Here is a 14,486-nt window from a genome sequence, read left to right as displayed (position 1 = left end):
CATTCTCTTCTCTGTGCATATGAGGACCATGTGACATCTTTGCCTCTTTTTTCTTTCCTCCCTTATCTGCAATATGCACAAAAGAAGGAAAGCTTCATACTGGCTTACCAATGTATGTGTTTTATTAGGAACAGGCATAGCAGAAATAGCTCTGCATTGTACAGAGAGTAATCATCTTGTTTTATTTTGATGGAGTATATAGTCCTATGAATGCAGAACTATTCAACATCAGATAATTATGTGCATTATGTGGTAGCCAATACAGATGTTACAGAGTATGAAGAACAGCAGATACATTTCTACATTGAAATTGCACAATGAATGAAGAGAGGTCAGAGCAAGCACTCTCTGGAACGATGAGGGGAAGCAGGTGAACGATGCCCCAGATGAGAGGGAGTTGAAGACAACATCAGTGAAGAAGCCAGATGACCTAACATTCCTCACACAGGAATGAAACAGAGCTGATAAAATGGTGGCACAGAAATTAACCCATTGACAACTGAGGTGGTGTCGAGGTCCTTTGGGTCAACCACAGATTTCAAGGTAAATTTTTGTAAAATTGTGGTCAGGAATAAAAACAGCTCCATGCGGGCCAGGCCCTCTCCCACACAAACACGTTTTCCTGAGAATAACAAGCACAGAAAGTACATATTCCTTGAACTCTGTCTTTCTGGCTGTCAGAAAGAGATTATGTAATATCCATTTGATGAATGCTTGAATGGATGGATGGAAAGCAGGATGACTAGGGAGACTGATGGACAAAGGGTGGACACATATGCTATCCATCTGACATCTTCCCATAGCAAATATTACTCTTTTAACAAATATTTACTGACTATTCCAAACACTTCATTAAATTATTCACATATTATAACCACAACTTCATATTTTCAGGTTTCTATCCATTTTTTTTCTAGAAAGTCACATATGCTGGCTTTATTTTCTGATCCTAGTCTAGTAGTCCCACATGTTTCTTTTCATTCCACATAGCCTCTGTTCTCTGCTCTAAGTATACCTACTCTTCATCAACCTCCAACACATCTTGATGTTTTATAACACACGGTTCTTTTTGGCTAAGATATGGTTCTCTTACATTTGCAGTTCCCAATTCAAGTTTTATTTCTAAATTTGAAATAACTGAGTCACTTCTCCAAAGCTCCAGTAATCTAGCCCAATAATGACAATGTCTCATGTGGAGGGAAAGTGCGTAGGCTTTTGGATTGCTGCCCCTCATCATGGAGAAAGCATTTCTACCAGCCCCACAGGATTACTATGTAACTCCCAACTGATCCTTAGAAGGTATCTTGTCCTCTAAAGAACTGAGGGAAAAAAATTATTACCTGTAGAGAAAGCCATGAAATAGTCACTCCTTCTAAAGTTGCCACTCTCATCCAGGAAGTGGCCAGGATCAAATACCCCAGGGTTGGGGAATTCTTTGTCATCACGAAGCACAGAAGTCAGTGATGTCAATATATCTGTGCCCTGGAAAGAACAGGTGAAGATAAGCTAAACTTTGGAGAAGTCACGAAGCTAGAAGGAATGCTGCAAATCTCTTAGTCCATTCTAAGGATCAATAATAAGGAATCCTCAGTCCAAAGAAGGGCAGTGGTATTTTGAGGCAGACAGAACAAGTAATAAACAAGCATAAGTTTAAGACTAGTGGCAGTGATACTGCTGAAGTGAACTTCTACAGCATCTGAAAACCTCGGTATCTAGGTCCTATGGTGTCAGACCTTATCAATCCAATCTGCTAATCATTATATTTGAATACTAGTGTCTGTTCCCACCAGGTGCTTTCTCATTTCAATTTTCACTCATCTCATATTTGGATTATGGTTTTAAATGTAAGTCTCTATTGAACTATAAAGTTCTGCTGTTACCTGTTCACAGTGTTTTTTATAAATGGATACATGATTTTCTGTGATAATAAGTATGGTAACAAATATTAGTGTTTACCATTGGCATGCAGACAGTCTGTCTTTATTTTTAAATATATGATAAGGTTTCCCTGGTAGCTCACTGGTAAAGAATCCACTTGCCAATGCAGGAGACATAGTTTTGATCCCTGTCCAAGAAGATCCCACATGCTGTGGAGCAGATAAGCCAAGGCACCAAACTACTGAACCTGTGCTCTAGAACCTGGGAACCACAACTATTGAGCCAAATCACCACAGCTGGTGAAGCCCTTGTGCCCTAGAGCACATGCTCCACAACAGAAGTCATGCAAAATGGGAAGCCCATGAACTGCAACAAAGATTAACCCCCACTCGCCACAACTAGAGAAAAGCCCGTGTGTAGCAACAAAGGCCCAGCACAGCCAAAAATAAATGAATAAATAAATAAAATTATTTAAGAAACAAAAATACAGTAGACGTCATCACAGATTAATCCTAGATTTGAAACACAGGAAGAATGATAAGACTAGAAAAATCATTTCATATCAATTAGGTTAATATCATCAATTTAAACAAGTTTTGCTAGCAAAGCTAAAACTATTGGATCAATGATTAAGAAGCACTATACTCTAAAAGCCCTAATGTGCCATGCAATAGATTTTGGTGTATTAAATGTAATAAAAGGACCTCTTCTCTGGAGCAATCTGGCAAATACCACTTTATCATGTGAACAGGACTGCATAACCAATAATAATGGGATAAGTGACAGTATGGACCCTCACCTTATTTATGAAGGAAAAAAAAAAGACTAGAAAGGTTATTTTAAGAAAATTGGGATATTTTAAGTACGGCCAGTGCATTAGATAATATCATTGTTTCAGTGATAACCCCTGTGTAGACATGCTATTATTCCTCTGTATGCAATAATCACTGTTATTGAGGCATGCATAGTGAAGTAATAAGGTTTTGATGGATAGTTGGATACATAAGTGGTTATTAATGGAAGAAATTTTCATATATTGCAATATAGTGAAATCATTCTGACTTATCAATGATTTAACCTGAATTCTGCATTAACTAAAACAACCTGGTATGGTCTATCAAATATACGCTGTCCATACTCCTGCTCAGTCATGTCCAACACTTTTTGTGCCCATGGACTGTAGCCCGCCAGGCTCCTCTGGCAGGGTTTTCCAGGCAAGAATACTGGAGTGGGTTGCCATTTCCTTCTCCAGGGGCTCTTTCTGACCCAGGGATTGAACTGGTGTCTCCTGCATCTCCTGTATTGGTAAGAGGATTATTTTACCACTAGGCTACCAGGCAAACTTCCTTAATTTGATTTTTAAAAAATCTAACAAAATATACATAGAACATCACTCCCAATAGTGAGATGTTAATCTCAACTCTCCTTCAGACCAGAAATAAATAAAGGATGGTACAAAGATATTAACCCAGATAACAGGATAATGTATATAGAAATTGCAATTAACTAGAAAGAAATTTTCAGAAATGATTTTAAATTTAGCAAGTTTGCTATATATAAGGTCATAAAAGTTATAAAATCAATTATATTTTGATATTACATATAAAAAATGGAAAAGGCATTTAAAAAATTTGTAACTACAATAACCACCTTGGGAAAATTATCCCAAAAATATTCAAGCCAATGCCTGGAATAAATTGTTGAAAAACATTACAGAAAGCCCTTTCAAACAGGGAGACTGTATCATATTCATATCATGATATTCAGTCTTTCTAAATTGATCTAAAATGTCACCATTCTAAAAGAAAATCCCTGAAGAGTATTTTGATAAATTGACAAATTGATACTAACATTCAGTTGGAAATGTGGACAGCTATGGTTAGACAAACAATATTTAAAAAAACAAAAAATGTGGAAGTCTTGCACTACTCCCTGTCAAAATCTGTTACAAACCTTTACAGATTAAACTGGAAACATCACACAACCCATCAAGCCACCACACACAAGACTATTTTTACTTCTCTCAACTTGTGTTCATCGAGGGTTATGCCCATACTCTGTAAATAGGAACTATGAAACCAATGAGGTCAGTATAAGAGAAACCAGTCTTACCTTGGGTATGAGGTAGTTTCTGAATTTAATGTCACGGGTCACTGCATGGGGAAGACTGGTGGGGAGCAGATCAGCGTATCGCTGGATCTCATGGATCACAGCGTCAGTGTAGGGCATGTGGCTCCTGTCCTGCATGCAGGGGATCCGGTGTCTGCCAATGACACGGTCAATCTCTTCCTGGACTTTAGCTGATAAGCAATAAGTAAGATGAAAGGAGTAAGGAAAAAGAGGAAAATGCACACCCATATTCCATACCAATTCAGGGATACATGAGGCATTATGAAGGTGTCTCAACAGCATTGTGGACTTCCCTAGTGGTTCAGATGGTAAAGAATCTGTCTGTAATATTGGAGACCTGGGTTCTATCCCTGGTTTGGAAAGATGCCCTGGAGCAGGAAATGGCTATTCACTCTAGCATTCACCTGGAAAATCCTATGGACAGAGGAGCATGGTGGGCTACAGCCCATGGGGTGGCAAAGAGACACGACTGAGTGATTAACACTTTCTTTCACTTTCAACATTATTATACTACATAATACACCACATAAACTACAAGACCAGAAAGGAATCTAAACATAGAGAGGTAATGGCCATAGTACAGACACATGTAAGTCTCTTACAAGCCTGGCTTAAGATACATCTATACATATCTCTATATTAGCATACATGATAAAACAAAGAGAAATGATGAAATGTTTCAAATATAAACAGAATATAAAGTCAAGAAATTACATTGGCAGATGAATGGATAAGAAAGTTGTGGTACATATCCACAATGGAATATTACTCAGCTATTAAAAAGAACACATTTGAATCAGTTCCAATGAGGTGGATGAAACTGGAGCCTATTATACAGAGTGAAGTAAGTCAGAAAGAAAAACACCAATACAGTATATTAACACATATATATGCAATTTAGAAAGATGGTTAACGATGACCTTATATGCAAGACAGCAAAAGAGATACAGATATAAAGAACAGACTTTTGGACTCTGTGGGAGAAGGTGAGGGTGGGATGATTTGAGAGAATAGCATTGAAACATGTAGATTACCATATGTGAAATAGATCACCAGTTCAAGTTTGATGCATGAAACAGGGCACTCAAAGCCGGTGCAGAGGGACAACTGAAAGGGATGAGATGGGGAGGGAGGTGGGAGGGGGTTGGCGATGGGAGATACATGTACACCCGTGGCCAATTCATGTCAATGTATGGCAAAAACCACCACAATATTGTAAAGTAATGTCTCCAATTAAAATTAATTATTAAAAAATATTGTCCTTGAAAAAAGAAACAAGAATAAAACATTAATTTTATAAAATTTTATAAAATAAAATATTAATTTTACTTCAAAATAATATAGGCTAAAATTTAACTTATATGTGTTTTATTTTGTATTTTGCATGAACAATTTGTGATGGTATTCACTTTATCCTCCTATTGCCAAATGCCACCACTATGAGCATTTTAGCAGTTTCTTCTGATATTCATATCCTATTTCTAAATAATGACTCTTTGTTTCTATTTTTAACTTGCAGATTTTAAAACAATAATCTGATATCCTGGCATGAGAGTTGAGAATTTACATCTCCACACCCCCACTCATACAAAATCACATGCACACTCACACACACACACACACACAAAACACACACACAAATCCCCTTAGTCTATTTCCCAAGTTTATATTTACACCACAATTTTTGGCTGTTAGAATATTCACTCTAACAGCATTCTGACTAAATAAACATTGCTTCCTGGTAAGAAAATTATGATTATGTTCCTTTTTGGTACTTTCTTGGACCTAACCATATTATTTTAGCTCCATTCGAACAACTCTGTATCTTGATCTAGGATTGTTTCCTAACACTGAGGCAGATGTTTCAAACTCCTAATAAAAAGTTACTTATTATTCAGAAGTTACAGATACTCCATCACCTCTCTTTTGCTCTTGGTGTCTCTCCTCACACCTGCTTTATCCACCTAATCCATTTAGCTGTGGATATTTTCCAGGCTTGCTATCTAACAATAGCCCTGACACTTTCACTCTCCTTCATGAGCTTTTCAAATCCCCGGAGCCCATGACTTCCTTGACATGACTTCAGGCATCTGGATGAGAAAGGGGAAAGAGTGGATAAAAACTGTGACAAACATCCTAGACTGAAAACACCCTTTAAAAACTAATACCCAGTTTGATAGTTACTCTTGAATTCTGATGCTGTTGTTAACTCTAATCTTTTATCTATGAGCTGCTACAACTCTCTGAAAGTTTTTGTGATTTTCTCTTTCATCCTGGGGTTCTGAAATTTTGTGACCTTGTGTCTTGGGAAGGATGTTTATATTTCATTCACTCTGTGAGACATGTTAAGATAATTTTCTGTCTAGATGGCAAAACTTGGAAGTCTTTTCTCCAGAGTGCTCACTCTGGAGTTTTTCTCTGGCAGCTGAATTTCAGGAAGCAGGATGGAGAAAGGGACTAAGGATCTCTGAATTCAAGAAGTGGATTCTTCCCTAATCTTTCCTCTATGTTGTGACCTCACTCTTTTCCCCAAGCGTCCTGAGTGTAGGACCTCTTATATTCCATTTCTCTAGACAGTAATCCTCTCTCATCCTATTAGAGAATCAAAGTTACCTGATAAAAGGAGTTATCAAAGACTTGTGGCTGGGAGAGCCACTTTTATCAGCCTTTGTCTCCTTTCATCCTTTTTGAAACTAGGTACTTCCCAACTCGGAACTTTTAGGACTATAAGAACATAAACGACTTCTCATTTGATGATACCACTCTCATGGTTGAAAGTGAAGAGGAGCTGAAGAACCTCTTGATGAGGGTGAAAGAGGAGAGTGATAAAGTCAGCTTAAAACTCAACATTCAAAAAACTAAGATCATGGAATCCGGTCCCATCACTTCATAGCAAATAGAAGGGGAAAAAGTGAAAGTAGTGACAGATTTTATCTTTTTAGGCTCCAAAATCACTGCAGATGGTGAGTGCAGCCCCAAAATTAAAAGATGCTTGCTCCTTGGAAGGAAAACTATGACAAACCAGACCAGGGTAATAGGAAGCAGAGACATCATGTTGCTGACAAAATTCTATATAGTCAAAGGTAAGGCCTTTCCAGTAGTCATGTATGGATGTGAGAGTTGGACCATAAAGAAGGCTGAACACTGAAGAACTGATGGTTTTGAATTGTAGTCCTGGTGAAGACTCTTGAGAGTCCCTTGGACTAAAAGGTGATCAAACGAATTAATCCTAAGGGAAATCAACCCTGAATATTCAAAGGAAGGACAGATGCTGAAGCTGAAGCTTCAATATTCTGGCTACCTGATGCAAGGAGCCAACTCTTTGGAAAAGACTCTGATGCTGGGAAAAATTGAGGGTAAAAGGAGAAAGGAACAGCAGAAGATGAGATGGGTAGATAGCATCACCGACTCAATGGACATGAATTTGAGCAAAATCTGGGAGATACTAAAGGACGGGGTAGCCTGACATGCTGCAGTCTATGGGGTTGCAAAGAGCTGGACACACTCAGTGACTGAACAACAACTTCATCCTCTCTACTGACTTCATTGTCACCCCTCAATATGCTCTCTGTATTTCAGAAATCTGTTGAATACTTGTTGGCTGCTTCTTGACCTCTTCTCCAACTTTAAAAGGCTAATTCTCATATGTTATAATCATTTCAGGGCTATTCTGACACTAATCAAGGTAATGTATGTTTCTAAACAGTGACGCATAACCATAATCCTTTAAAAATTAATTTCTAACAAAAAGTTGTTGTGAAAGATAAAATTCTTGACTCCTCAAAATGCATTCTTTGGCAATAACCACTTTTCCAAAAAGAAACTTATGGACCAAAAAATTCCTTTACATAAATATCTTAAGCCAATTTATCATCAATCTAACTCTTTAGAGAACTTCCTAGACTATGGAAATTATATCAGGTAGCTTCACTAAATTCCTACGATTTCCAATTATGCTTTAGTAAGGAGCATTTCCATTTTCCCAACACTGGTTTTTTTTTTTTTTTTCTTTTGTTTTGACTTTTGGCCACCCTCCAGAGCACATGGGACCTTAGCTCTCCAAACTGGGATTGAAGCCATACCCCATGAATTGGAGGTGGAGTTGTAAACACTAGACCACCGAGTAGTCCTCAGACACTGTTGTTTGGAACATCTCATTTTCAGAATGAAGGGCCATCACAGTTACATTTCCATGGTAAAACCAATATGCAGCTCCAGGTCAATTCATGCTGGCCATGCCTGCTACACATGACCTCCCATAAAATCCAGATGCTACAGTGTTGATGTTCTTACCATTCACAGAGTCTCTACTCCTCTTAGTCATCTCATATTATGTAAAGATATTAGGTTACAATCCCTTCATTAAATTTGAGAAAAATGAAGCTGCTCAGAGACTTAAATAGTTTTCTGAGAGAAACAAGGTAGAATACTTTCAAGCATCTTTCCTTCATCTCTTCTGCAGTCACCCTGCCCACCATGTTATCATACCTATGACCTCAGGGTGTTTCAGCAGGAGGAGGAGACCATATCTCAGTGTGGTGCTTGTCGTCTCTGTTCCAGCTACAAACAAATCCAATATAGTGTTTGCCAAGTTTTCAGCCGTATACACCAGTTCTTGATTGTCCTTTTCCTAGGAATAATTTAATTAAAAAGTTACAAAATATACCAAAAAGGAAGAAGCATGGGCCACTAACACATAAAAAACCAAGCTGACACAAGTCATTCCTGAGGAAGTCCAGGCATGGACTTACTAAATAAAAACTTTTAAATACATGTCTTAAATAGCTTAAACAACTGATGGAAAACATCAAGAACTAAAGAAAATCTGAAAAGTACATAACAAGTACAAAATAATGAGAAAATTTCTATAAAAATAAATCAAACAGAATTTTGGAGCTAAAAAAAATGCAATACCTGAAAAATTTTAAATTTACCAAAAAGTTTGAATAGTAGACAACGGAAAACTCAAGAAAGAAACAGCATGCCTGAAGAAAGAATAAAAATTTGCAGTGTGATTATCAGAAAGAAAAAGGAATAAAGAAAAATAAATAGATCCTAAAGGACCCATGGAACTCAATCAATTGTACTAACATCCACTTTATAGAGTCCCAGAAGAGAGATCAGGAATGAATAAGTATTTGAAATAAGAATGACTGAAAACTTCCAAAATTTTGCAAAGTACATGAATCTATAAATCCAAAAAGCTAAACAAATTCCAAGAAGGATAAAACCAAACAGACTCACAGTAAGGCATATTTTAGTAAAACTGTCAAAAGCCAAAACACAGGAGAGTATGTTCAAAGCATCAAGAGAATAGTAACTTGTCATATACAAAGTATCATCCATATGATAACTTTTCATTTTTTCCACAAAAACTGTAGAGGCCAAAAATCAGTGGAAAGATATATTTAAAATCCTGAAGGTAATTATGTCCACCAAGACTTTTGTATGTGGCAAAACTATCCCTCCATAAAATAGGAGCTATAAGACACCCCAAAATAAAGGGTAAGGAGTTCCTGGTTAACAAAACCAAAGCTACAAGATGATAAGTCAAAGCCAGATTGATAAAGTTCCTTGTTAAAAATAAGTATGTAGGCAAATAGAAAAGCAAAAACGACTATTGTTGTTGTTGCTCAGTCACCAAGTCGCATCTAACTCTTTGGGACCCCAAGGACTGCAGCATGCCAGGCTTCCCTCTCTGCCACCATCTCCTGGAGTTTGCACAAGTTCATGTCCACTGAATTGGTGATACCATTCATCTTCTGAGATGATTCATCCTCTGATCATCTCATCCTCTGTCATCCTTTTTTCCTTCTGTCCTCAGTATTTCTCAGCATCAGAGTCTTTTCCAATGAGTCGGCTGTGTGCATCAGGTGGCCAAAGTACTGGAGCTTCAGGTTCAGCATCAGTCCTTCCAATGAATATTCAGGGTTGATTTCGTTTAAGATTGACTGATTTGATCTCCTTGCCATCCAGGGAACTCTCAAGAGCCTTCTCCAGCACCACAGTTAGAAAGCATCAATTCTTTGGCACACTGCCTTCTTTATTGTCCATCTGTCACATCCATACATGAGTACTGGAAAAACCATAACCTTGACTACAAGGACCTTTGTTGGCAAAGTAATGGCTCAGCTTTTTAATATGCTATTTATGTTTGTCATAGCTTTCATGGCTGCAGTCACCATCCACAGTGATTTTAGATACCAAGAAGAAGAAATCTATCACTGCTTCTACTGTATTCTAATAGAAAAGCTTCATTTCACTTTTTAAATTATGTAAAAGAAAAATTTATTAAAAAATCATTATAAAGAGATGATTCTAGGTACAAAATATAGAGATATAATTTTTTTCATTTATTTTTATTAGTTGGAGGCTAATTACTTTACAATATTGTAGTGGTTTTTGCCATACCTTGACATGAATCAGCCATGGGTTTACATGTGTTTCCCATCCTGAACCCCCCTCCCACCTTCCTCCCCATCCCATCCCTCTGGGTCTTCCCAGTGCACCATCCCTGAACACTTGTCTCATGCATCCAACCCGGACTGGCGATCTGTTTCACACTTTATAATATACATGTTTCGATGCTGTTCTCTCAGATCATCCCACCCTCGCCTTCTCCCATAGAGCCCAAAAGTCTGTTCTATACATCTGTGTCTCTTTTTCTGTCTTGCACATAGGGTTATTGTTACCACCTTTCTAAATTCCATATATATGTGTTAGTATACTGTAGAGATATAATTTTGTGCACCAGTGAAATAAGGGGGTGACGTTGGATGGGAGCAGAGTTACTGTATGTGATTTGAAGCTACTGAGGAATCAGTTCATACTGAATTGTTATGAATTTAGAATGGTAACAGTAATCTCTTTTAAAAGTACTAAGAAATTAATTTTTAAATACACAAAAAAATTGAATGGAAATTTAAAAAGTCACACTAGAAAAAAGTTGATCAAACAAAAACAAGGCTATACTGATGGAATTGAGAAGCAAAATTATGAAACATATTAGAGGAAAAACTTACAGGGCAGAAATAAATCCTTCAATATGACTGATCTCTTTGATTGACACTCATGATTTAAGACAGATATTGAGGGAATAAAATTTTAAACTGTGTATGGAAATATTCCACTACATATCCCCAATAAATCTATACCAGTATAGAATATAATTTAGCCATAAAAGAAGGAAATCCTGACATCTGTGGCAAGATGGATGGGCCTTGTATTTATTATGCTAAATAAAGGAAATTAGAAACAGAAAGACAAATACCACGTGATCAACTTTATATGTGAAATATTCTAATAATTTGATCTCAGAGAGAACACATTGGTGGCTACCAGAGACAGGAGAAGAGGTCAAAATGAGCGAAGGGAATCAAAGGTACAAATGTCCAGCTATAAAACAAATAAGCCTTGGTGATGTAATATGCAGCATGATGACTGTAATTAATGACATATTCCTTATTTGAATTGCTGAAAGTAAATCTTAAGATTTACAAGCAAAAATCTATGACTATGTGTGGTAAAATGTTAATTGTGAATATTGTAGTAATTGTTTTGTAATATATGGAATCATTATGTGGTACACCTATAACTAACTGTTATATAACTGTACATGTTACAGGTCAATTATTCTTAAAAAAAAAAACCAAAAAACCCTGTGTGTTGTACAAGAAACTCACTTGAGATGCTAAAATACAAATATATTGAATGAGAAAGAAGGAAAGAGAGTTTGTAAGCTATGAGTACCAAATAAAGATAGACTGGCTATATTAATATTAGAAGAAAGCTTATCAAAAATAGTTTAAAGGGGAAAAATAAGAATGGGATGCTTTATACTGGACTAAGAAAGGTGAATTCATCAAGTTCAGTTCAGGTCAGTCGCTCAGTTGTGTCTGACTCTTTGCGACCCCATGGAGTGCAGCACGCCAGGCCTCCTAGTCCTTGAAGCTCCCAGAGTTTACTCAAACTCATGTCCAATGAGTCAGTGATGCCATCTAACCATCTCATCCTCTGTCGTCCCCTTCTCTTCCTGCCCTCAATCTTTCCCAGAACCAGGGTCATTTCAAATGAGTCAGCTCTTCACATCAGGTGGCCAAAGTATGGGAGTTTCAGCTTCAATATCAGTCGTTCCAATGAACACCCAGGACTGATGATCTTTAGGATGGACTGGTTGGATCTCCTTGCAGTCCAAGGGATCCTCCAGAGTCTTCTCCAACACCACAGTTCAAAAGCATTAATTCTTCGGCGCTCAACTTTCTTTATAGTCCAACTCTGACATCCATACATGACTACTGGAAAGACTATAGCCTTGACTAGATGGATCTTTGTGGACAAAGTAATGTCTCTGCTTTTTTAATATGTGGTCGAGGTTGGTCATAACTTTCCTTCCAAGGAGTAAGCATCTTTTAATTTCATGGCTGCAATCACCATCTGCAGTGATTTTGGAGCCCCCAAAAATAAAGTCAGCCACTGTTTCCACTGTTTCCCCATCTATTTGCCATGAAGTGGTGGGACCGGATGCCATCTTAGTTTCCTGAATGTTGAGCTTTAAATCAACTTTTTCAATCTCCTCTTTCACTGTCATCAAGAGGCTCTTTAGTTCTTCTTCACTTTCTGCCATAAGGGTGGTGTCATCTGCATATCTGAGGTTATTGATATTTCTCCTGGCAATGTTGATTCCAGCTTGTACTTCCTCCAACCCAGCGATTCTCATGATGTACTCTGCGTATACCTTATATAAGCAGGATGACAATTTACAGCCTTGACGTACTCCTTTCCCTGTTTGGAACCAGTCTGTTGTTCCATGTCCAGTTCTAACTGTTGCTTCCTGACCTGCTTACAGGTTTCTCAAGAGGTAGGTCAGGTGGTCTGGTATTCCCATCTCTTTCAGAATTTTCCACAGTTTATTGTGATCCACACAGTCAAAGGCTTTGGCATAGTCAGTAAAGCAGAAATAGATGTTTTCCTGGAATGCTCTTGCTTTTTTGATGATCCAGAGAATGTTGGCAATTTGATCTCTGGTTCCTCTGCCTTTTCTAAAACCAACTTGAACATCTGGAAGTTCACCATTCATGTATTGCTGAAGCCTGGCTTGGAGAATTTTGAGCATTACTTTACTATCATGTGAGATGAGTGCAATTGTGCGGTAGTTTGAGCATTCTTTGGCATTGTCTTTCGTTGGGATTGGAATGAAAACTGACCTTTTCCAGTCCTGTGATCACTGCCGAGTTTTCCAAATTTGCTGACATATTGAGTGCAGCACTTTCAAAGCATCATCTTTTAGGATTTGAAATAGCTCAACTGGAATTCCATCACCAGTGGCTTGTTTTGGAAGTCCAAAAACAAGACCGTGAGCTGCCTGTGGCTCAGATCATGAACTCCTTATTGCCAAATTCAGACTTAAATTGAAGAAAGTGGGGAAAACCACTAGACCATTCACATATGACCTAAATCAAATCCCTTATGATTATACGGTGGAAGTGAGAAATAGATTTAAGGGACTAGATCTGGTAGACAACGTGCCTGATGAACTATGGAAGGAGGTTCGTGACATTGTACAGGAGACAGGGATCCATACCATCCCCAAGAAAAAGAAATGCAAAAAAAGCAAAATAACTGTCTGAGGCAGCCTTACAAATAGCTGTGAAAAGAAAAGACATGAAAAGCAAAGGAGAAAAAGAAAGATATACCCATTTGAATGCAGAGTTCCAAAGAATAGCAAGGAGAGATAAGAAAGCCTTCCTCAGGATCAGTGCAAAGAAATCGAGGAAAACAATAGAATAGGAAAGGCTAGAGCTCTCTTCAAGAAAATTAGAGATACCAAGGGAACATTTCATGCAAAGATGGGCTCAATAAAGGACAGAAATGGTATGGACCTAACAGAAGCAGAAGATATTAAGAAGAGGTGGCACGGATATACGGAAGAACTATACAAAAAAGATCTTCACGACCCAGATAACAAGCCAGAAACACCCTGCAAAAACATGTCCAATTCATCACTCATTAGGGAAATGTAAATTAAAGCTGCAATGAGAAACCACTTCACATTAACTAAGCAAGTTTTAATAATGACAAGAAATTGGAAATTAAGTACAGGCAATTGTGTTGGAAAATAGAAACCTTTAATTGCCAGTGGGAATATAAATGCTGCAGTCACTGTGAAAATGTTTGGCTGTTCCTTAAAATATTAGACATAAAATTACCACATCTCATCAATTCCACTCCATGAAGAAACAACACATGAATGAATAAAAATTATCATATGTACATAAAATCAAAAATTTTGCAGCCATAAAAGAGAAAAACAAGGTACTGATACATACTATAAGTTAGATAAACCTCCAAAACATACTAGGTGAAAGAAGTTAGAAACAAAAGTGGCAATACTATGAGTTCTGTTATACACTATATCCATGGCAAGAAAATTCATAGACACAAAACATAGACCACAGGTTGGGACATGATTGGGTGGAGGG

The 14,486-nt window shown here is 37.5% G+C and overlaps 1 protein-coding gene across 3 annotated transcripts in view; it reads right to left on the bottom strand.

The window, feature by feature from the left end:
• Positions 1-440: 440 nt before the first annotated feature.
• Positions 441-14,486, bottom strand: part of LOC122709244 (cytochrome P450 2C19-like) — a 30,973-nt gene continuing 16,927 nt past the window's right edge. For all 3 annotated transcript variants that reach the window (XM_043926452.1, XM_043926451.1, XM_043926453.1), the window contains 4 exons: positions 8,497-8,638; positions 3,991-4,178; positions 1,341-1,482; positions 441-622 (listed from right to left, as the gene is read on the bottom strand). In XM_043926452.1, coding sequence (XP_043782387.1) covers positions 441-622; positions 1,341-1,482; positions 3,991-4,178; positions 8,497-8,638 — 654 coding nt within the window. The remainder of the gene's footprint in view (positions 623-1,340; positions 1,483-3,990; positions 4,179-8,496; positions 8,639-14,486) is intronic.

The sequence above is a fragment of the Cervus elaphus genome, chromosome 15 (assembly GCF_910594005.1).
Source record: "Cervus elaphus chromosome 15, mCerEla1.1, whole genome shotgun sequence".
Classification (NCBI taxonomy): Eukaryota; Metazoa; Chordata; class Mammalia; order Artiodactyla; family Cervidae; genus Cervus; species Cervus elaphus.
The sequence above is the reverse complement of the archived record's forward strand: the minus strand, read 5'-3'. Positions and strand labels throughout refer to the sequence as shown.